Source organism: Pseudoliparis swirei, chromosome 7 (assembly GCF_029220125.1).
Source record: "Pseudoliparis swirei isolate HS2019 ecotype Mariana Trench chromosome 7, NWPU_hadal_v1, whole genome shotgun sequence".
NCBI lineage: Eukaryota > Metazoa > Chordata > Actinopteri > Perciformes > Liparidae > Pseudoliparis > Pseudoliparis swirei.
The window spans coordinates 18007697-18032466 of NC_079394.1; the positions used below are offsets into that span (position 1 = coordinate 18007697).

Genomic DNA, 24770 nt, shown 5'->3' on the forward strand with positions numbered 1-24770 from the left:
AGTTACGATCCCACAAATGGTGGTTTGTGCATCGAGTATTCCTTTAATCTAAAGAAAAAGCTAAAAGGGCATTATGGGCCCCGGCTAACGCTCAGCTGGGACCAGTAACTTCCTTAATTATAGAGAACATCCCCACAGAACCCCATTACAACAGACCTGAAGAGGAGCTCTAGACCTGAAGAGGAGCTCTAGACCTGAAGAGGAGCTCTAGACCTGAAGAGGAGCTCTAGACCTGAAGAGGAGCTCTAGACCTGAAGAGGAGCTCTAGACCTGAAGAGGAGCTCCAGACCTGAAGAGGAGCTCCAGACCTGAAGAGGAGCTCTAGACCTGAAGAGGAGCTCTAGACCTGAAGAGGAGCTCTAGACCTGAAGAGGAGCTCCAGACCTGAAGAGGAGCTCTAGACCTGAAGAGGAGCTTCAGACCTGAAGAGGAGCTCTAGACCTGAAGAGGTGCTTCAGACTTTTACTGGGACTGTCTAGTTTCAGTCAGCTGTGTAGCTTCATGATGTGAGCAGTAAACATATTTTCTATACAACTAAAGCCAATAAGTGTACTTAAAAAATAATGACTTTCAGTAAAAATGACCTTACGGACATTTTCATTGTTTTTCGTGTATTTCCATTCTTTAGTGCAGCATCGTTCCGACTTCCCAAAGACAAGCAAGCCCCTTGTATCCTGGTGGGACCGGGAACCGGCATCGCCCCCTTCAGAAGCTTCTGGCAGCAGAGACTCTACGACCTGGAGCACGACGGTGGGTTACTGTTCCTCTGGTTCCCTGAAGATGTATTTATGACTATGTATTACTAGTTATTACTACTCCAGTGAAAACGCTCAACAGAAGCACCGCCGCCTGTCACCGGTTCTTTAGGGGTTGAGCCGAGCCCCATGGTCCTGGTGTTCGGCTGCCGGCAGTCTGAGGTGGACCACATCTACAAGGAGGAGACGATCCAGGCCAAGAACAAGGGCGTGTTCAAGGAGCTGTACACGGCCTACTCCAGAGAACCTGAGAAGCCAAAGGTACCGGGCGTCACCTCGCTCCTCCAAGGCCCTGCTGCTTTGAAACATGGTTCTTCAGAGTGGTGCCATAGAAGAACCATTTCAGGTTATTTGAGACACCTTTATAGGCTCTTTGAAGAAGTATTTGAGGAAATGGTTCTTTAAAGAACTCTTTAAGGAAATGGTATTCTAAAGAACCCTGGTTTGAAAGGTTCTTTGTGGAACCAGAAATGTTTCTTCTATGGATTATTGAAGGCCCCATTTCTGGTTCCTCAAAGAACCTTTCAAACCAAGGTTCTTTAGAGAATCATTTCCTTAAAGAGTACTTTAAAGAACCTATAAAGGTGTCTCAGAGAACCTTCAAGAATCGGCCCCATTTCTGGTTCCACAAAGAACCGGTAACAGGGTTCTTTAAAGAACCATTTCCTTAAAGGGTTCTTCAGAGAACCTATAAAGTTGTCTCAAGGAACCTTCAAAAAACTTCTTTAAGGCCCCATTTAAGGTTACACAAGAACCTTTAACAACAGGGTTCTTAGAGAACCATTTCTTTAAAGAGTTCATCAAAGAACCTTTAAAGGTGACTCAAAGAACCGTAAATGGTTCTTCAGTAGGTGATGCTTCTTCGTAGAACCACAAAGCCTCTTAAAGAACCCTTATTGTTCTGTGAGGTTGTTTTCTGTTTATCAGGAACACATTCTGTCGTTTTTTTGCTGCACACGTAGTATAGAATAAGAGTTTCTCCTCATGTCTCCAGTTTCTACTTTTGTGATTCCTTTCCTCCCACATGGCTTCCTGCCCTCACCACTCCTCATGCCTCCTCCTCCGCCCTCTTGTCAGAAATATGTCCAGGATGTTCTGCGCGAGCAGCTGGCGGAGGAGGTGTACCGCTGCCTGAAGGAGGAGGGAGGGCACCTGTACGTGTGCGGGGACGTGACGATGGCCGGAGACGTCCTCAAGACCATCCAGCACGTCATCAAGCAGCAGGCCGGCATGACGCTGGAGGACGCCGGCTTCTTCATCAGCAAGCTGCGGGTGAGAGAGAGAGAAGGGGGGAGAGATCCTGCCTGAGATCTGGGAACAGTCAACAGGAAGTTGTCCCTCCACTGCAGAGATTCAGCTGCTTCTACGTTAACTTATGCAAGTGACCACAAAACAATATCCATCTCATATGTATGTCCCTCTCTCTCTCTCTATCCCTATCTATCTATCTCTCTCTCTCCATCTCTCCATCCCTCCGTCTCCAGGATGAGAACCGGTACCATGAGGACATCTTTGGGGTCACCCTGAGGACCTACGAGGTCACCAACCGGCTGCGCTCGGAGTCCATCGCCTTCAACGAGGAGAGCAAGAAGGAGTCAGACGAGTATGTTGTTGACCTCTGTTTCCAGCAGAGGTCATTAAAGTATCCTCCTCTCAAAGTGTAGATGTTCAACAGTCTTCATCGATTCGTGATTCACGGAATGAAATATGTCACGACAAATCATCAACAGGTGAATATCTGCAGCTGGGCCCATAAGGACCAATAAAACCAGCATGTCTACACACACACACACACACACATTAAAGAAACTTGTCTCGTTAGCTGGACTCGTCTGCGCGGGGCGCTAAAGATCTGCGACGCGTTTCTTATTCATCCTTGTTATCAGCTCGCTGTGCTAGCGGTGACGCCGATGTGCTCGCGGCCTCGTTTGAGTCGGTAACCATGGGAACGCTTTTAAAACCAACGGGATTAGATTGAAGAGCAAGTGGCTCTGCTCCATGTTCTGCATTCAGGATTAGACCCTTCACGTGCCTTGCTCATAGGAGCAGAACACAACGTCACTGAGGTCACATGTAACCATCAGCAGCCGTGACGAGTGGTGACGGTCACGTCTCCTTGTGTCTCCTCTCAGGGTGTTCTGCTCTGGTCTGTGAGGGGGCGGTGCTTACAGGAGACGACGACGCGGCGGCGCCGTGAAAGAAATACTGTGCCAACTTTTGTACTGTAAAAAAAACCTACAAGTGTTTCTTTTCTTCTTTTTTTCTTTTTTATATTCCACTTTATTGTTTCTGCTCCGCAAATTTATATCGTAGCAAGTTGGAAACATGTTCTGTCCTCTCGTTGATGAAACTCCCAGAACATTATAAATGGATCATCTTGATTCATAGTGTGCCCCCCCCCCCCCCCCCCGTGCCTCATTGTGACGCATGACCCAGACGAGCATATACTCAGTAAATATAATATACTCTGTGTTTATTGTTCCAGTGAAACGGCTCAAGGCTTTTTTATCAGGGAGGACGCCGTGTGATGAACATCAGACGTTATGTTCAAGAGAGGATGCAGTTGGGCTGCACTCTTATGTTCTTTTAATAATCAAAGGGGAGATTACTGATGTTCATGCATGTGGAAACTACGACTGGAAAACTGATTTTCTGCACGCAAAATGTTCCCTGAATTATGAAAACGTTGATTCTGTCCCAGCCTGAGCTGACCTCTGACCTCTGAGCTGACTTATGATCTCTGAGCCGTCAGTTCATCTCGATGCTTCAGCCTCTGTGTGTCCACCCCCTCTCCCCACATCACATGTTGACATGTGTCCCCAAACCACAAGCAGCCAATGAGGAAAGAGTCTGATGAATGACAAATATAGTAACTTTAAAACTTCTCCAGGCCTCTCAGATTTTAATATTTCTTAGTTTGATGTGTTATGGAAAATGTTAATGTGTCACATCATATAATTGTTGTGAGGGGACATCGTTTAAATTATTATTATTATATTTGATTCAGGAGGTGACGTTTATTTTTTCAGATGGGATAAAGTTAGGTTTGGGGGGGCGTGACTTCAGCTAAATAAAACCAGAACAATGGGCCAATGCCCCTGCCCCCCCCCCCCCCCTGTGTCTCTATGCTAAGCTAACAGGGCTTCTGGCTGTAAAGCGTCCGATTCAGCGTGCCGACGTTAGCGGATCTAGTCAAACTTTTCCTCTCCTGAACACTAAATAATAAAATATAAACTCCTTTCACACCAGATCTACTGACCAGATATCAGCTTCATGTTTACATTTATTGACATATATCAGCGTCACAGCTCCTCTTGCCTTACATCAACTCCTCTGCCCACAGACACACACACACACACACACACACCACCCTCTCACTGTGACCTGACACCAGCTCGTTAGCATCAGCATGCATGTGTGTGTGTGTGTCTGTGTGTGTGTCACAGAGATCACCGTAAGTGTGCGCCTCTCTCTACACGTGGGTGTAAAACACGCATGTGCTCAGGTGTGTGTCCGTCCGTCCGTGTGTGTGTGTGTTTTCTCAAACCAGTCAGATTTTCAAACGTTTCCTCGTGGCTGCAGAGTATATGTCGTTTTTATTTTTATTTCTTTTCGGGGGGGGGGGCATTTCTTTCAGAATCCACTCATGTTGACCTCATGTGACCCCCCCCCCCCAAACGTCTCCTCTCCATTATCTTCTGCTAATATAATATATATTAGCTTCTACAGAGATATATATTCAAAGACAAAGTATACAATATTAAAAAGAAAAACACTTTGATCTTTTCTAAGAATGTATGTTGAAGATGTCAATGAGCTCCACAGGATCCTGATGGTTAAAACACTAAAGTACAAAAACACGACCGCGGCATTAACACATGTTATAAAACATCACACATAATATAAATCGTGTTATAAAACATCATATATAATATAAAACGTGTTATAAAACATCATATATATATCGGAGGCCTCGGTGGCGGAGATGATGATTTGTAAACATGCTGAGGATGAGACGTCAGGCTGAGGAGTTTGTGTGTTTGGTCTCGTTGCCGTGACGACGCCCGCCGCTCATCACCTCGTATTATTACATTTGATGCTTCTGCAAAAAGACTTTACACAATAAAGAGAAACATTTACACAACATGTCGGCATCTTGTTCTGTTCTTGTCTGAGAGGAGAGAAGGGGGGGGGGAGAAGGGAGGGAGGAGCTGGAGGGTGGGGAGAAGGGGGAGAGAATGAAGGGGGGAGGCTTCGGTTATGAGACGAGCAGCTTGAAGGTCAGATTTCGATGTTGAATCTTTCTACTCAAACGAGCCCTTTGCTCCCCCTCCCCTTCCTGCCTCTGAAAGCGACTCGGCGACTGTCTCGTCGTCAGGGAAACGTGTCAACACAACAAAGAGAGAAACTTTGTTTTCTCCACGAGGACTTCTGTTTGGTGGTCTGCCATCGGGAGTCCTTTTCTCATTGGCCCAAAGAATTTGACCCTCCCATTGAGCAGGATAGGTTGCATGAACACACACACACACACCTTGCTGATCAAATGCAGTGCAGTGATTCCCCTTCTCACACACACACACACCAGAACACCTCCACAGAGTCCCCGTGACTCGCGGTCATGGACCAGGGGAAGAAGTCATCCACCGAGCTGCTGACGGCTCCGGGGCCGGAGGACCAGGACGCAGGAGCAGGGCGGGAGAAGCTGGAGGAGGTAAAGTTGAACAGAGGGAAAGCGAGAAGAGGCCGGTGGTGGGGGGGGCACCTGTATGAGTTCTTCACCTGCAAGAGTACATTAAGACATGCACCATTTCTCTAGATAGACACCATCTCAGGGGCGGGGGGCAACATGCATGAACTCATTCAGAGAGTCAACCTGGAGATCGACGACTAGAGGAATGTGTAGAGGACGCACCACACACCTAAAATAAGATGAGCAGAGGCTGTAGGATAGAGGTCAAAGGGAGGTGAAGAAAGGAGTGGGGGGGAGGAGGGGAGGGGCTCTTCCTTTGTGTAGGCATCGATTTCATTCTGAGAGGAGTAGCGACGTCTCGCTTCTCCTTCTCCATCCAGCGAGGAGGAAGAAGGACGGGAGGCGCTGAGCGTGGACCAGACGGAGGTGAAAGTGAGGAGGAGCAGGAGGAGCAGGAGGAGGAGGAGATCTCTGATGAGGACTACGACACCGACTTGGAGCTGGACGGTAAGGAGGGGAGGTTTAAAGACAAAAAGGTGTTTGAAGTGAACCACGTGAGTCTGAATGTTCGGTCCAGGTGAGAATATGACTCATGACCTCCACAGGTGAGTGTAAGTATTCTGACGGTGAGTCTTCATCAATGAAGCAGAGCCCCCCCCCCCCTGGGTGTTAGTCTGTTGGTTCCTCTCTCGCCTCTATCTTCTTGTGGAAGAAGAAGCTCCAGTAGCTCCGCCCACATTACATTACATGTCATTTAGCTTACAATAAGCGAATGAACCTAGAGTACAAACTAAGAACAACAAGAATACAAGAAAGTAAAATTTCTTCAAGAAAGTCGAACTACAAAAGTACCATAAGTAAGAGGTCCCCTAGCTCCGCCCATATGTGTCCTCATGACCTGAGTCATGAAAATGTGTCTCCAGGGTCATCGTCTGAAACCATCTGACATGAAGGAGACATGCAGGTCTATTGAAGAGGTGTAGACAGTGACTCAGACAGCCGTGTTGTCTCCACATTGTCTCCATGTTGTCTCCACATTGTCTCCATGTTGTCTCCATGTTGTCTCCACATTGTCTCCATGTTGTCTCCACGTTGTCTCCATGTTGTCTCCACATTGTCTCCATGTTGTCTCCACGTTGTCTCCACATTGTCTCCATGTTGTCTCCATGTTGTCTCCACATTGTCTCCATGTTGTCTCCACATTGTCTCCACGTTGTCTCCATGTTGTCTCCACATTGTCTCCATGTTGTCTCCACATTGTCTCCATGTTGTCTCCACGTTGTCTCCATGTTGTCTCCACGTTGTCTCCACATTGTCTCCATGTTGTCTCCACGTTGTCTCCACGTTGTCTCCATGTTGTCTCCATGTTGTCTCCACATTGTCTCCATGTTGTCTCCACATTGTCTCCATGTTGTCTCCACGTTGTCTCCACATTGTCTCCATGTTGTCTCCATGTTGTCTCCACGTTGTCTCCACATTGTCTCCATGTTGTCTCCATGTTGTCTCCACGTTGTCTCCATGTTGTCTCCACGTTGTCTCCACATTGTCTCCGGGTTGTCTCCATGTTGTCTCCATGTTGTCTCCACATTGTCTCCATGTTGTCTCCACATTGTCTCCACGTTGTCTCCATGTTGTCTCCGGGTTGTCTCCATGTTGTCTCCATGCTGTCTCCACATTGTCTCCACATTGTCTCCATGTTGTCTCCACATTGTTTCCATGTTGTCTCCATGTTGTCTCCACATTGTCTCCATGTTGTCTCCACGTTGTCTCCATGTTGTCTCCGGGTTGTCTCCACATTGTCTCCACATTGTCTCCATGTTGTCTCCACATTGTCTCCACATTGTCTCCATGTTGTCTCCACATTGTCTCCATGTTGTCTCCGGGTTGTCTCCATGTTGTCTCCACATTGTCTCCACATTGTCTCCATGTTGTCTCCGGGTTGTCTCCATGTTGTCTCCATGCTGTCTCCACATTGTCTCCATGTTGTCTCCACGTTGTCTCCATGCTGTCTCCACATTGTCTCCACATTGTCTCCATGTTGTCTCCATGTTGTCTCCACATTGTCTCCATGTTGTCTCCATGTTGTCTCCACGTTGTCTCCATGTTGTCTCCGGGTTGTCTCCACGTTGTCTCCATGCTGTCTCCACATTGTCTCCACATTGTCTCCATGTTGTCTCCATGTTGTCTCCACGTTGTCTCCATGTTGTCTCCGGGTTGTCTCCATGTTGTCTCCATGTTGTCTCCACGTTGTCTCCATGCTGTCTCCACATTGTCTCCACATTGTCTCCATGTTGTCTCCACATTGTCTCCATGTTGTCTCCATGTTGTCTCCACGTTGTCTCCATGTTGTCTCCATGTTGTCTCCACGTTGTCTCCATGCTGTCTCCACATTGTCTCCACATTGTCTCCATGTTGTCTCCATGTTGTCTCCACGTTGTCTCCATGCTGTCTCCACATTGTCTCCGTGTTGTCTCCATGTTGTCTCCATGTTGTCTCCACGTTGTCTCCATGCTGTCTCCACATTGTCTCCATGTTGTCTCCATGTTGTCTCCACATTGTCTCCATGTTGTCTCCATGTTGTCTCCACGTTGTCTCCATGTTGTCTCCATGTTGTCTCCATGTTGTCTCCATGCTGTCTCCACATTGTCTCCACATTGTCTCCATGTTGTCTCCATGTTGTCTCCATGTTGTCTCCATGTTGTCTCAACTCTGCAGACCAGGAGGAGGCGTACGACCCGGTGGGTCAAGCCTGTTACCTGGAGGCGTGCCGGGCGCTGCAGGTGGCTCCCGCCTCTTACTTCATGCGGCACATGCAAAGCAGCGAGCTGTCCATGATGCACCGCGGGCTGGGCCCTCAGGTATGCATCCAGAGCTGTTTTTAAAACATTATTATTTGGACTCCAGGTCTAGGGAACAGCGACTCTCACGAAGGGGTGCTAGTGAGTTTTTCTAGTGAGAGTGTGCTCACCTGTGTGCGCGGATTCAATTCAATTCAGTTTATTTGTATAGCCCAATTTCACAAATTACAAATTTGTCTCGGAGTGCTTTACAATCTGTACACATAGACATCCCTGCCCCAAAACCTCACATCGGACCAGGAAAAACTCCCAAATAACCCTTCAGGGGGAAAAAGGGAAGAAACCTGCAGGAGAGCAACAGAGGAGGATCCCTCTCCTAGGATGGACAGATGCAATAGATGTAATGTGTACAGAAGGACAGATTTAGAGTTAAAATACATTCAATGAATATGACAGAGTGTATGAATAGTTCATAGTAGGCATATTCCACGATGGAGACCTCCACGATCCATCAGGCAGATGGCGGTGGGGAGGAGTAGGCGGAGTCTCAACAGGACAGTGGCGTAGTCATGAGCAGGAATTCCACGACCCAGACGATCCATCAGGCAGATAGGATCTATGCCGTCTCATAGGGTCCGATGACCCCATGAGACGTAAAGTCAAAAGGACTTCCGGGAGAAAGCAGAGTTAGTAACGTGTGATTGAGAGATGAAAATTCATCCTTAAGGAGAGAAAAAGAGGAGATAGGTACTCAGTGCATCCTAAAACGTCCCCGGCAGCTATAAGCCTATAGCAGCATATCAAGGGCTGGACCAGGGCAAACCTGATTCAGCCCTAACTATAAGCTCTGTCAAAGAGGAACTGTGTCTGCCTCCCGGACTGAAATTGGAAGCTGGTTCCATAAAAGAGGAGCTTGATAACCAAAGGCTCTGGCCCCATTCTACTTTTTAAGACTCTAGGAACTACAAGTAGTCCCGCATTTAGTGAGCGTAGCTCTCTAGTGGGGCAATATGGTACGACAAGCTCCTTAAGATATGATGGAGCATCACCAATCAAGGCTTTGTAGGTTAAGAGAAGAATTTTAAAAGTGATTCTTGATTTTACTGGGAGCCAGTGCAGAGCAGCTAGTGCAGGAGTGATGTGATCTCTTTTCTTAGTTTTAGTGAGAACACGAGCTGCAGCATTCTGGATCAACTGGAGGGACCTAAGAGATTTATTAGAGCAGCCTGCTAATAAGGAGTTGCAGTAATCCAGTCTCGAAGTAACGAACGCGTGAACCAATTTTTCTGCATCTTTATGAGACAAGATGTGCCTGATTTTTGAAATATTACGTAGATGAAAGAATGCAGTCCTTGAGATTTGCTTTACGTGGGAGTTAAAGGACAAGTCCCGATCAAAGATAACGCCAAGATTCTTTACAGTGGTGTTGGATGCCAGGGCAATGCCGTCTACAGAATCCACATCACCAGATAATTGATCTCTGAGGTGCTCAGGGCCGATTAAAATTACTTCGGTTTTGTCTGAGTTTAACATCAAGAAGTTGCAGGTCATCCATGTTTTTATGTCTTTAAGACATGCTTGAATTTTACAGAGTTGGTTGCTCTCCTCTGGTTTTATCGATAAATATAGTTGAGTGTCATCTGCATAACAATGAAAGTTTATGGAGTGTTTCCTGATAATATTGCCCAAAGGAAGCATGTATAAGGTAAATAAAATTGGTCCAAGCACAGAACCTTGTGGAACTCCGTGATTAACGTTGGTGGTTATCGAGGCGTCATCGTTTACAAATACAAACTGAGATCGATCTGATAAATAGGATTTAAACCAAATTAGTGCCGTGCCTGAAATGCCAATCGACTGCTCCAGTCTCTGTAACAGGATGTCATGGTCAATGGTGTCGAATGCAGCACTAAGGTCTAACAAGACCAGGACAGAGAGGAGTCCTTTATCTGCTGCCATTAAGAGGTCATTTGTAATTTTCACCAGTGCCGCCTCGGTGCTGTGGTGTTTTCTAAATCCTGATTGAAATTTCTCAAATAAACTATTATGATGTAGAAAGTCGCACAACTGATTTGCGACCACTTTCTCAAGGATCTTGGAGAGGAAGGGGAGGTTAGAGATCGGTCTGTAGTTAGCCAATACCTCTGGATCCAGAGTGGGCTTCTTCAGGAGAGGTTTAATAACAGCCACCTTGAAGGAGTGTGGTACGTGGCCTGTTAGCAGAGACACATTGATAATATCTAATAGAGAGCCGCCAATTAAAGGCAAAACGTCTTTAAGCAGCCTCGTCGGGATGGGGTCCAAGAGACAGGTAGACGTGTTCGAAGTAGAAACCGTTGAAAATAATTGGTCACGGTTGATAGGAGAAAATCTCTCCAAATATACACCAGGGCATACAGCGGTTTCCAAGGCCATTCCACTTGAGGACAGATTGGCACTGGTTATGGGCAAGAGATTATTAATCTTGTCCCTAATAGTTAAAATCTTTTCATTAAAGAAGTTCATAAAGTCATTACCACTAAGGTTTATAGGAATGCTCGGCTCCACAGAGCTGTGACTCTCTGTCAGCCTGGCTACAGTGCTGAAGAGAAACCTGGGGTTGTTTTATTTTTTCTATTATTGATGAGTAATAGGCTGCTCTGGCATTACGGAGGGCCTTCTTATATGTTTTAAGACTATCTCGCCAAACTAAGCGGGATTCTTCGAGATTAGTTGAACGCCATATGCTCAAGCTTTCGTGACGCTTGCTTCAGTTTGCGGGTCTGAGGGTTATACCAGGAGCAAACCTCCTCTTCCTCACTGTCTTCTTCTTCAGAGGGGCTATCGAGTCCAGTGTCATTCTCAGAGAGCCTATGGCACTGTCAACAAGATGATCAATCTGGGACGGACTAAAGTTAGACCAGGAGTCCTCTGTTATATTGAGACGTGGTATCGAATCAAATACAGAAGGAATCGCTTTAAATTTAGCTACAGCACTATCAGTTAGACATCTAGTGTAGAAACTTTTGACTAACGGAGTACACTCCGTAGTATAAATTCAAAAGTTATGAGGTTGTGGTCTGACAGAAGAGGATTCTGTGGGAAGACGTTCAAATGCTCAATGTCAACGCCATAAGTAAGAACAAGATCAAGCGTGTGGCCAAAGCTGTGAGTGGGTTTCTGTACTCTCTGACAGAAGCCAATCGAGTCCAACAAGGAGATGAATGCAGCACTAAGGCAATCATTATCAACATCCACATGGATATTAAAATCTCCAACAATAATAACTTTATCGGTTTTAAGAACCAAACTTGATATAAATTCTGAGAATTCAGATATAAACTCTGAATATGGACCTGGTGGCGGTACAGAATCACAAATCGAATTGGCTGTAGTGTTTTCCAGGTTGGATGTGAAAGACTAAGAACAAGGCTTTCAAATGAGGTGTAGTGTAATTTTGGTTGAGGATTAATTAATAGGCTCGATTCAAAGATGGTTGCTACTCCACCTCCTCGACCTGTGCCTCGAGGAATGTGAGTATTAATATGACTTGGAGGAGTCGATTCATTCAGGCAGACATATTCTTCATGGCTCAGCCAGGTTTCAGTTAGGCAACATAAATCAATGTGATTATCTGATATTAAATCATTCAGTAACACAGCTTTAGATGACAGAGATCGAATATTTAGGAGACCACATTTAATAGACCTATTTTGTTGCACTGCTGAAATAATTGTGTTAACTTGTATAAGGTTATTGTGTACGACTCCTCTTCTGCTTACTTTTGATTTATTTAATTGAAGTGGCCGTGGGACAGACACAGTCTCTACTCTATGTGTCGGCGCGTATCACGGCAGAGCGATGCGCGTTATGGGAGCGGCGGCGCTGGGCTTAGCCCAGAGGAGTGAAGCAGCGAAATTTGTAGACATAGAAATACTCTCAGGCAGCAGCTTGCTGTTACGTGCGCCTGCTGGCAGTCTGACTCCGCTGTTTTGGGTGAATGACGTCACGTGCGACCTGGAGGTGTTAACCACTTGTGTGTCAATTTTGTTGTTGTTGAAATTAACATTCGGGGCTAATTAAAAAACATCCGTGCCCAGCACGCATTAAAACACACTATATTATTTAGCCCCGGATGTTTTTTAGCCTAGGGACGCCACTGGGTTGTAGCTCGTGAACTCCATGTTTAGGATAGTGTGCTCACAACTTGTTTCTGCTGCCCCCTGGTGGCGAATTGGACCCCCAATTCAACCTCTCGAAAAAGATCGACACATATTTGAACTCTCTCTCTCTCTCTCTCTCTCTCTCTCTCGAACCCACCCAGACATATATGTTCACTACATGTTCACTCATTAATTCCAAGTCACAATCCCCCCCCCCCGAAGGGCTGCACCAATCAGAACATCCTCTGGGTCTCAGTGTGTCAGATCCAATGCAGCTTCAAGGAGATGGTTCCTCCACAGTGGAGAGTTGATCCTTTAACAGTTCTCAGGGTTAGCCCAGCAGGCATTAAAACACACTATATTATTCTGCGCTCCTCCTCCTCCTCCTCAGACCACTTTAACAGAGGCTTCACGCAGACATCTTCCTCATTAGCTGTGAGAGAAACTACATTTTATTGTTCTGACCCACAGAGAAACTTCTGCTTCTTTACCTCTAGCAGGTTCAATATCCCCCTCTCCCCCCTCTCTCCCTCTCTCCCCCCCCTCTCTCTCTCTCTCTCCCTCTCACTCTCTCCTCTCTCTATCTCTCTCTCTCTCTCTGCCCACCTGCATCAGTTCATCTTCTCTCTCTAACTGGAATATGGATGGAGAGAATAGACCACAGTGAACAGAAGCAAGATGCCGCTGTGTGTGTGCAGGGCACCAGAGCTGTGGCCGTTGCCCTGGTAACCAACACCTCGGTGCTCCAGCTGAACCTGCAGGGTAACTGGATGGAAGGAGCAGGAGGAGGTGCTGTAGCCCAGATGCTAACGGAGAACTGTTACATCACAGGTGAGTTCACTGGCTCTCCATCCCACCTGTTCACTCTCAGAAGTGACACCCCTCGTCTCACCCCTCGTCTCACCCCAATCATACACACGCCATGGAGTCCTGGGTTGTTTAATATTGGAGCCATTGGGAGACGCTGAGGAGGACCTGAGGAGGACCTGAAGAGGGGGACTGGTGATGTCATGAGACTCTGTGGGTTCCACCGCCATTAAACTTTCAGGGGTTTTCGCAATTTTATAAAAACACACAGTATCACAGAATATTCACCAAGGTGAACACAACCTTCAAGAGTTTGGAATAACTTAGAAATGTCCTTATTTTTTTCAATGATCACATTAAAAGAATCATAAACTCTACATAGTTAATGTGTAAATGACTATTCTCTGGTGTTTAATGAAGTCTCTACATAGGTGTATAGAGGCCCATCTCCAGTGTTCAGATGGTACATTGTGTTATCGCCTTAGAAGACTAACGGAGGGGTACAAAACCCTGAAAACCCTTTTGATGTAAGCAGCTGAAAACAGTTATGCTGGTGAGAGAAGCTATAAAACTGGCCTTCCTTTGAGATACAAAAAGAACTACATTAATATTTACAATAAGAATCATTATTTATAACCTCGTCAATGTCTTGACTATATTTTATATTCATCTGATAAATAAAAGTGAGTTTTCATGGAAAACACCAGATAGCCTGGTTGACCCCAAACTTTTGAACAGCGTGTATAATTCAGCATTTCTGATTTCAAATAAACCAACATGATAACTCTGAAGGTCAGAGGTGAGTCGTCATTAGTTTGACCAGATGATGGAGCTTTATGGAGAAAAAATACTTTTATCCACTCAGATTTAAAATAAAGTAGAACATACATTTTCTCTTGGGGCTTCCTCATAAAGAGCCTCAGCAGGTCCATGGAGGAGGCTTCAGACCAGCAGGTCCAGGACCCTCTGAGGCCTGAAGCCGCAAGGAGAGGAAGCAGAGTTAGGAATGTGTGATGGAGAGATGAAGATTCATCCATAAGGAGAGAGGAGAGGAGAGAGGAGCTCAGTGTATCCTAAACATCCATAAGTAGAGAGAGAAAAAAGAGGTGCTCAGTGTATCCTAAAACTCAATGATATGATGTTCAGTACTCACTCTCAACCACTGAAGGCCAACTGAAGGAGGAGGAGGAGGGAGGACCTGTATAGAGGAGGGACCAGTACAAAGAATCACTAAAACATCTTTCTCTTAAACTTTTTAACTGTCCTCTTCCTCTTCCTCCTGCTCTTGACCCCTAGAAGTCGACCTGTCCCACAACCGTCTGGGGGACCTCGGGGCCGGAGCCGTGGCCGCCATGCTGAGGGGGAACGGTACCCTGCGGAGCCTCAACCTGTCGGGGAACCGGCTCACGGCCCGGTCCGTGGAGCAGCTGGGCCTGGCGCTGGTCCACAACTCCAAGCTGCAGCACCTGGACCTGAGCCACAACGCTCTGGGAGAGGAGGCAGGTAGAGGAGCAGTCAGGTTCAGAGGTCACATGGTGTCCCCCGAGGCCTCACTCTGGTCCTCTTTGGTTCTCTTTGGTTTTCTTTGGTCCTCTTTGGTCCTCTTTGGTTTTCTTTGGTTTTCTTTGGTCCTCTTTGGTCCTCTTTGGTTTTCTTTGGTTCCCTTTGGTCCTCTTTGGTTCTCTTTGGTCCTCTTTGGTTTTCATTGGTTCTCTTTGGTCCTCTTTGGTTTTGTTTGGTTCTCTTTGGTCCTCTTTGGTTCTCTTTGGTCCTCTTTCGTTTTCTTTGGTCCTCTTTGGTCCTCTGTGGTCCTCTTTGGTTCTCTGTGGTCCTCTTTGGTCCTCACCTCTCTGGCTTTAGGCCGTGGTCACTGTTCACATTCACAGCATCGTGAATCTACCCTCAATGAGAGACATGTGTCCCACAGAGTGCAGACGGGGGTATTTTATTTTGAATAAATATTTATTCTGAGACTTTCTTGCAACTAAAATATCTTTAATTTTAGATTTTTTCCCCTCGCACAAACTCTGACAGACTGTCATAAAGGTTTTTACTGCTTTGAGCCATTTACTGAGAGTTGTTGGTTTAACTATGAAATGATCTTTAAGTTCGTCCTGACATATTTTGTCCTCCTTCTTTATTTGTCTTGTCTCCCCGAGGCCGACACCTGGGAGACGCTGTGTCTGAGAACACGGGCCTGAGGTCGCTCAGCCTGGCCTGGAACGCCATCCGAGGGGCCGGAGCTGTGATGTTACAACGCGGCCAACCTCGGGTGAGACCTGGGAATCAAGACCGAAAACTATACTTTTTTTTACTATGGACAAAATATCTACCAGACCAGGAGGAGGCGTACGACCCGGTGGGTCAAGCCTGTTACCTGGAGGCGTGCCGGGCGCTGCAGGTGGCTCCCGCCTCTTACTTCATGCGGCACATGCAAAGCAGCGAGCTGTCCATGATGCACCGCGGGCTGGGCCCTCAGGTATGCATCCAGAGCTGTTTTTAAAACATTATTATTTGGACTCCAGGTCTAGGGAACAGCGACTCTCACGGGGGGGGTGCTAGTGAGTTTTCTAGTGAGAGTGTGCTCACCTGTGTGCGCGGATGTGTCGGCGCGTATCACGGCAGAGCGATGCGCGTTATGGGAGCGGCGGCGCTGGGCTTAGCCCAGAGGAGTGAAGCAGCGAAATTTGTAGACATAGAAATACTCTCAGACAGCAGCTTGCTGCTACGTGCGCCTGCTGGCAGTCTGACTCCGCTGTTTTGGGTGAATGACGTCACGTGCGACCTGGAGGTGTTAACCACTTGTGTGTCAATTTTGTTGTTGTTGAAATTAACATTCGGGGCTAATTAAAAAACATCCGTGCCCAGCACGCATTAAAACACACTATATTATTTAGCCCCGGATGTTTTTTAGCCTAGGGACGCCACTGGTTTGTAGCTCTTCCACTGTACGTGAACTCCATGTTTAGGATAGTGTGCTCACAACTTGTTTCTGCTGCCCCCTGGTGGCGAATTGGACCCCCAATTCAACCTCTCGAAAAAGATCGACACATATTTGAACTCTCTCTCTCTCTCTCTCTCTCTCTCTCGAACCCACCCAGACATATATGTTCACTACATGTTCACTCATTAATTCCAAGTCACAATCCCCCCCCCCCGAAGGGCTGCACCAATCAGAACATCCTCTGGGTCTCAGTGTGTCAGATCCAATGCAGCTTCAAGGAGATGGTTCCTCCACAGTGGAGAGTTGATCCTTTAACAGTTCTCAGGGTTAGCCCAGCACGCATTAAAACACACTATATTATTCTGCGCTCCTCCTCCTCCTCAGACCACTTTAACAGAGGCTTCACGCAGACATCTTCCTCATTAGCTGTGAGAGAAACTACATTTTATTGTTCTGACCCACAGAGAAACTTCTGCTTCTTTACCTCTAGCAGGTTCAATATCCCCCTCTCCCCCCTCTCTCTCTCCCTCTCTCCCCCCCCTCTCTCTCTCTCTCTCCCTCTCACTCTCTCCTCTCTCTATCTCTCTCTCTCTCTCTGCCCACCTGCATCAGTTCATCTTCTCTCTCTAACTGGAATATGGATGGAGAGAATAGACCACAGTGAACAGAAGCAAGATGCCGTTGTGTGTGTGCAGGGCACCAGAGCTGTGGCCGTTGCCCTGGTAACCAACACCTCGGTGCTCCAGCTGAACCTGCAGGGTAACTGGATGGAAGGAGCAGGAGGAGGTGCTGTAGCCCAGATGCTAACGGAGAACTGTTACATCACAGGTGAGTTCACTGGCTCTCCATCCCACCTGTTCACTCTCAGAAGTGACACCCCTCGTCTCACCCCTCGTCTCACCCCAATCATACACACGCCATGGAGTCCTGGGTTGTTTAATATTGGAGCCATTGGGAGACGCTGAGGAGGACCTGAGGAGGACCTGAAGAGGGGACTGGTGATGTCATGAGACTCTGTGGGTTCCACCGCCATTAAACTTTCAGGGGTTTTCGCAATTTTATAAAAACACACAGTATCACAGAATATTCACCAAGGTGAACACAACCTTCAAGAGTTTGGAATAACTTAGAAATGTCCTTATTTTTTTCAATGATCACATTAAAAGAATCATAAACTCTACATAGTTAATGTGTAAATGACTATTCTCTGGTGTTTAATGAAGTCTCTACATAGGTGTATAGAGGCCCATCTCCAGTGTTCAGATGGTACATTGTGTTATCGCCTTAGAAGACTAACGGAGGGGTACAAAACCCTGAAAACCCTTTTGATGTAAGCGCAGCTGAAAACAGTTATGCTGGTGAGAGAAGCTATAAAACTGGCCTTCCTTTGAGATACAAAAAGAACTACATTAATATTTACAATAAGAATCATTATTTATAACCTCGTCAATGTCTTGACTATATTTTATATTCATCTGATAAATAAAAGTGAGTTTTCATGGAAAACACCAGATAGCCTGGTTGACCCCAAACTTTTGAACAGCGTGTATAATTCAGCATTTCTGATTTCAAATAAACCAACATGATAACTCTGAAGGTCAGAGGTGAGTCGTCATTAGTTTGACCAGATGATGGAGCTTTATGGAGAAAAAATACTTTTTATCCACTCAGATTTAAAATAAAGTAGAACATACATTTTTCTCTTGGGGCTTCCCTCATAAAAAGAGCCTCAGCAGGTCCATGGAGGATGCCTCAGACCAGCAGGTCCAGGACCCTCTGAGACCTGGAGTCACAAGGACTCCGGGGAGGAAGCAGAGTTAATAATGTGTGATGGAGAGATGAACATTCATCCATAAGGAGATAGAGAAGAGTAGAGAGGTGCTCAATGTATCCTAAACATCCATAAGTAGAGAGAGAAGAGAAAAGAGAGGTGCTCAGTGTATCCTAAAACTCAATGATATGATGTTCAGTACTCACTCTCAACCACTGAAGGCCAACTGAAGGAGGAGGAGGAGGAGGGACCTGTATAGAGGAGGGACCAGTACAAAGAATCACTAAAACATCTTTCTCTTAAACTTCTTTTAACCGTCCTCTTCCTCTTCCTCCTGCTCTTGACCCCTAGAAGTCGACCTGTCCCACAACCGTCTGGGGGACCTCGGGGCCGGAGCCGTGGCCGCCATGCTGAGGGGGAACGGTACCCTGCAGAGCCTCAACCTGTCGGGGAACCGGCTCACGGCCCGGTCCGTGGAGCAGCTGGGCCTGGCGCTGGTCCACAACTCCAAGCTGCAGCACCTGGACCTGAGCCACAACGCTCTGGGAGAGGAGGCAGGTAGAGGAGCAGTCAGGTTCAGAGGTCACATGGTGTCCCCCGAGGCCTCACTCTGGTCCTCTTTGGTCCTCTTTGGTTTTCTTTGGTCCTCTTTGGTCCTCTTTGGTTTTCTTTGGTCCTCTTTGGTCCTCTTTGGTTTTCTTTGGTTCCCTTTGGTCCTCTTTGGTTCTCTTTGGTCCTCTTTGGTTTTCATTGGTTCTCTTTGGTCCTCTTTGGTTTTGTTTGGTTCTCTTTGGTCCTCTTTGGTTCTCTTTGGTCCTCTTTCGTTTTCTTTGGTCCTCTTTGGTCCTCTGTGGTCCTCTTTGGTTCTCTGTGGTCCTCTTTGGTCCTCACCTCTCTGGCTTTAGGCCGTGGTCACTGTTCACATTCACAGCATCGTGAATCTACCCTCAATGAGAGACATGTGTCCCACAGAGTGCAGACGGGGGTATTTTATTTTGAATAAATATTTATTCTGAGACTTTCTTGCAACTAAAATATCTTTAATTTTAGATTTTTTTTCCCCCTCGTCACAAACTCTGACAGACTGTCATAAAGGTTTTTACTCGTTTTGAGCCATTTACTGAGAGTTGTTGGTTTAACTATGAAATGATCTTTAAGTTCGTCCTGACATATTTTTGTCCTCCTTCTTTATTTGTCTTGTCTCCCCGAGGCCGACACCTGGGAGACGCTGTGTCTGAGAACACGGGCCTGAGGTCGCTCAGCCTGGCCTGGAACGCCATCCGAGGGGCCGGAGCTGTGATGCTGGCCAACGGCCTCGGGGTGAGACCTGGGAATCAAGACCGGAAAACTATACTTTACTTTTTTTACTATGGACAAAATATCTACAAATCTACAGAGAGATAAAAACAGACAATACAGTGAAATACTTATAAGAGTCATAAGAACTGAATCCTGTGGCTCTGGCCTTCACACTCGAGGTGATGGAGGCATGAGGTGATGGAGGCATGAGGTGATGGAGGCATGAGATGATGGAGGCATGAGGTGATGGAGGCATGAGGTGATGGAGGCATGAGGTGATGGAGGCATGAGATGATGGAGGCATGAGATGATGGAGGCATGAGGTGATGGAGGCATGAGGTGATGGAGGCATGAGATGATGGAGGCATGAGGTGATGGAGGCATGAGGTGATGGAGGCATGAGATGATGGAGGCATGAGATGATGGAGGCATGAGGTGATGGAGGCATGAGATGATGGAGGCATGAGATGATGGAGGCATGAGGTGATGGAGGCATGAGGTGATGGAGGGATGAGGTGATGGAGGTATGAGGTGATGGAGGCATGAGGTGATGGATGCATGAGATGATGGAGGCATGAGGTGATGGAGGCATGAGGTGATGGAGGCATGAGGTGATGGAGGGATGAGGTGATGGAGGTATGAGGTGATGGAGGTATGAGGTGATGGAGGCATGAGGTGATGGATGCATGAGATGATGGAGGCATGAGGTGATGGAGGCATGAGGTGATGGAGGCATGAGGTGATGGAGGCATGATGTGATTGAGGCATGAGGTGATGGATGCATGAGATGATGGAGGCATGATATGATGGAGGCATGATATGATGGAGGCATGATATGATGGAGGCATGAGGTGATGGAGGGATGAGGTGATGGAGGGATGAGGTGATAGAGGCATGAGGTGATGGATGCATGAGATGATGGAGGCATGAGGTGATGGAGGCATGAGATGATGGAGGCATGAGATGATGGAGGCATGAGATGATGGAGGCATGAGGTGATGGAGGCATGAGATGATGGAGACATGAGATGATGGAGGCATGAGGTGATGGAGGCATGAGGTGATGGAGGCATGAGGTGATGGAGGCATGAGGTGATGGAGGGATGAGGTGATGGAGGGATGAGGTGATGGAGGCATGAGGTGATGGAGGCATGAGATGATGGAGGCATGAGGTGATGGATGCATGAGGTGATGGAGGCATGAGATGATGGAGGGATGAGGTGATGGAGGCATGAGGTGATGGAGACATGAGATGATGGAGGGATGAGGTGATGGAGGGATGAGGTGATGGATGCATGAGGTGATGGAGGCATGAGGTGATGGAGGCATGAGATGATGGAGGCATGAGGTGATGGAGGCATGAGATGATGGAGGCATGAGGTGATGGATGCATGAGGTGATGGAGGCATGAGATGATGGAGGGATGAGGTGATGGAGGCATGAGGTGATGGATGCATGAGGTGATGGAGGCATGAGATGATGGAGGGATGAGGTGATGGATGCATGAGGTGATGGAGGCATGAGGTGATGGAGGCATGAGATGATGGAGGCATGAGGTGATGGATGCATGAGGTGATGGAGGCATGAGATGATGGAGGGATGAGGTGATGGATGCATGAGGTGATGGATGCATGAGGTGATGGAGGCATGAGGTGATGGATGCATGAGGTGATGGAGGCATGAGGTGATGGATGCATGAGGTGATGGAGGCATGAGGTGATGGAGACATGAGATGATGGAGGCATGAGGTGATGGAGACATGAGATGATGGAGGCATGAGGTGATGGAGGCATGAGGTGATGGAGGGATGAGGTGATGGAGGCATGAGGTGATGGAGGGATGAGATGATGGAGGCATGAGGTGATGGAGGGATGAGGTGATGGAGGCATGAGGTGATGGAGGCATGATATGATGGAGGCATGAGGTGATGGAGGCATGAGAGATTGATTCATCATCTCCCAGAAGACGGAGTCGAGTCTGTCTTGAAGACGAGATGAGGACAGTGAGTTCTGATGGTCCAAGAGGCGATGACATCAGATCTGTTCTTTGAATCTCTTCCTCTGGTCTCATTAATCCTGTTAATACTTCTTATTTAACGTCTTTACGTTCTTCTCTCTTCGTTGTTCAGGGAAACATTTCCCTCCGAGCGGTGGACCTGACGTTCAACGGCTTTGGTGGAGAAGGAGCCGTCGCTCTAGGACGAGCCCTGAAGGAGAACGCCTCCCTGGAGGAGCTGAACGTGAGGTACAGGCCGCTGGTTGCCTTGGTGACGGGTGATGGGATCCTCTTGGTCGTGCTAACAGGAGACGTCCTCTTCTTGGTTCAGCCGTGAATCCAAACCCGTGATAACTTTAAGTTTCTTCAGCCGAACTCAAGATAAACTAAACTCGCCTCACAGAGCCAAAAGTAATTAGTGCTACGCGGATGAATAATAACGATTAGAATAATAAATAACCTTTATGAATCCTTCCCTCACACGCCAACACACTTCTTATTCTATTGTTCTCTCTCTTTGTTTCCCTCCACAGTAACAACCGAATCCCCCCTGAAGGAGCGCTCCACCTCGCCATGGGCCTCAAGAGGAACAACACCATCAAATCCCTGAAGGTGAGAGATTGGTTCAGGCTTCTAAAACAATTAGCACTCCAGAGTTGAACATGGAGTGTGGGTGTTTGGTAAAAGTCTGAAAACTCACGATGATTTGGAAAAACAAGGCAGTTCAAGATTTGGGTGAAAAATACCAAATCTCAAAGATCCAGCTGCGTCAGCATCAGTGGAAGAAAGAGTTTGAGTTATTTGATGTACACATGAAATCACTAGTGGGTGTGCCAAAAGCAGCCGGATAGCTAACATGTTGCTAGCTGGATAGCTAGCTAGCAGGTTAGTTCTTAAAGGAGCAGTTTAACATTTTGGGTTAAATCAGTTTTGCTTTCTGAAACATGTTCTTGTGCCACGATGTTAAAAGATCAGTTCCATTCATGTGTCTGTAAATATGAAGCTACTGCTAGCACTCAGTTAGCTTAGCATAACGACGAAGACAATGGAGTGCTGCGGGAACGAGTCCTAAAACTTGGACAGCATGTTAGTATCCCGTGCCGGTGTGCTTGATGGGCTCAGGGGTCACACGTTAGGATTAAGCCCCGCCCTAGTCTGCGTCCGATTGGGCTATACTCTTCCAGGCCGTTGCTAAACGCTAACGTTAGCCGGGCTATGATGCTATCCAACATTACACACTAGCTCTGCCCAGGAAGAGAGCTGTTGGGAAGGTTTTTATTCATTCTTTTGCAATTTTTCGAATGCAATTTCATCATCAATTATTTTAGGCGAGAAAGCGACTGTGTCGATTTTTTCATATTGGCAGGTATGTGCCACATTTCTTGGCTCTTATCAGTTGCCCGGCAACCAGGGAAGACTCTACACAGAAAAAAATAAAATGCCATCTGGAACTGAAAATGGTTCTTCAGAGTGATGCCACAGAAGAACCATTTCTGGTTCCACAAAGAACCTTTCAAACCAGTGTCCTTAAATAGTTCTTCAAAGAACCCATAAAGGTGCCTCAAACCAAAACATGGTTCTTCAGTGCGTGATGGTTATTCGTAGAAACTTGATTTTAAAAGGTTCCTTGTGGAACCAGAAATGGTGCCTGAAAGAACTATTTGTTGAAGGTTCTTTGAGACACCTTTATGTTCTCTGAAGAACCACAGAGCCTTTTAAAGAACCATTTAAGAACCTTTATGTTTCTGTGTGCAGGAAGGTCTTTAGTCCCAGTGAGGAATAACCCAACATACTAACCCTCTATAATGGTGGGTTTTCTTTCTTGTTATTTGGATTTTTAACAGCTGTCCAGAAGCCGTTCCCTCCGGTTCTGTCTTTATTGACGTGAACTCTCTCCAGAAGGCAGTTAGTGTGTTTCCCCAACATGCTGAACCGATACATATGGCTGACAGGAGGATTATTTTTGGTTTGCCATAAAGAGAAATAATCCTATTTAAAACACTATAATATCCTAAAAACACAATTTCATCACCATCCCAGCAGCAGGAGAACCCAAGTAAAGGATCTGTGCCATCTGGACATACTCCTGTGTAATGCTTGTGTTTGGCCAGGTGGGGAGGAACCCCATCCAGACTGCCGGGTGCTACGGGATTCTCCAGGCTCTGCAGGAAAACCCACAGTCCGCCATGGAGCAGTTAGACTTGCCGGTGCATATGCTCACACTACTCCACCTCTCTGAGGCTCCTCTGTGAAGCTCCTTCCTCTTCTGAGTTATTCATGCTGCTTTCTGCTCCTACAGGACGTCACGGTGAACCAAGACTTTGACGATTTGTACTCGGCGGTGAAAGAAATGTTCCCGGCGCTTACAGTAAATCACGGGGGCAGAACTGGTGCTTTCAAAAAGCAAAAGCTTGAAAAAGTGTGACTGTAATTGCTGTTAGATGCCTGGGGAGATGGAAGGAGTCAAAACCCCGTGGACGAGTAAAGGGTGGAGGCAGGCGAGGAGAAAGGCACCAAAGCAAAATCACGCTGAATAAAATACATTCATGGGAATAAAAATTGTATAACCAATCAATTTAAAATGAAGTTTATTCAGAGAGTTTTCACCTTCCAAATACGTGTGCTCACAGAAAAATAAAGGTTCAAGCACCAAGCTGATTTTAGGCCTCTGCTCCGAAAACTGAATCCCCAACATCCCCAAAGTCTGTATCACTGCACCCACTAGGGCTACTTTAATCATTTTTACCTTTTTAAACATGTTTTCTTTTGTTCAGATGTGAACATATCAGTTTATATGTTACTGGGTAAGAGTAAATGAAGATGGCACACAGAGAAAATATTAAAATGTCAGGTCCGAATTGAAAAAAAGCACTTCCAGGATGATTATATGTTTGGAATGAGGCAGTTGAAAGGTTTAACACTCTCACAAATCATATTAAAATATGTTAACATTCTCACTGCCAAGTTTGACTTCGAAAAAGTGAAGCAGAACAAAGTTAAAAGGTTTTAGTCCAGAGAATTTAGGTGAGGTCTCCAAAGCGGCCATTTTGGCAAATTTAGATTTGAATTTTCTCCTGTAAAAAACCATATATTTTCACTTCTATGTCACTCATGATGTTCAATGTATCCACATACAGCATTTTACAACTTTTGAAAAAAAATATTATTATAATTATAATTTTGAAATTTATAAAACTATTTTTTAATTTTAAAAAAGCATGCGCCACTCAACTCAGCGGGGGATGGGTCGATTTCAGAAAACAACACATTTTTAGAAGCGTCAGAGCCAGTAGAACTGAGGGCTACCAACCAAGACTACACTGGGAGCCAAAAGAATCCTGAAAGGTGTCCACATTTATGAAATGTAAACTCCGATAGTCTGAAAGTACCTTCCCTACACACGTCACATGTTACCTCTGCATGTCCAGAGGAGTTGAATGAGGCTCAGGGTAGGGGTAGAACATATATCAGTGTGGATTTACCAGTAAAATGTGTTTTAATGGTCCTAATCAACAATAGTAAGAAGAATGTGTGATTCTAAAAGAATAAAGCGATTTATGTTTCTGTGTT

The 24770-nt window shown here is 46.4% G+C and overlaps 2 protein-coding genes across 2 annotated transcripts in view; both read left to right on the forward strand.

Moving 5' to 3' along the window:
• The window catches only part of nos1 (nitric oxide synthase 1 (neuronal)), a 43028-nt gene extending 38607 nt beyond the window's left edge, over positions 1–4421 (forward strand). Inside the window, exons 25-29 of the mRNA XM_056417956.1 lie at positions 629–750; positions 868–1016; positions 1833–2027; positions 2240–2358; positions 2888–4421. Of these exons, the coding sequence (XP_056273931.1) occupies positions 629–750; positions 868–1016; positions 1833–2027; positions 2240–2358; positions 2888–2909 (607 nt within the window). The 3' untranslated portion in view covers positions 2910–4421. The remainder of the gene's footprint in view (positions 1–628; positions 751–867; positions 1017–1832; positions 2028–2239; positions 2359–2887) is intronic.
• A 952-nt stretch (positions 4422–5373) lies between these two features.
• Positions 5374–24224, forward strand: lrrc74b (leucine rich repeat containing 74B). The gene is made up of 15 exons (XM_056417957.1): positions 5374–5466; positions 5702–5719; positions 5886–5952; positions 8161–8303; positions 13084–13216; positions 14489–14695; positions 15352–15464; positions 15534–15671; positions 16832–16964; positions 18259–18465; positions 19118–19227; positions 21334–21449; positions 21734–21812; positions 23312–23407; positions 23500–24224. Exons 1-15 carry the CDS (start codon positions 5374–5376, stop codon positions 23623–23625), a joined length of 1779 nt encoding a protein of 592 aa, XP_056273932.1. The 3' UTR covers positions 23626–24224.
• Positions 24225–24770: the final 546 nt, after the last annotated feature.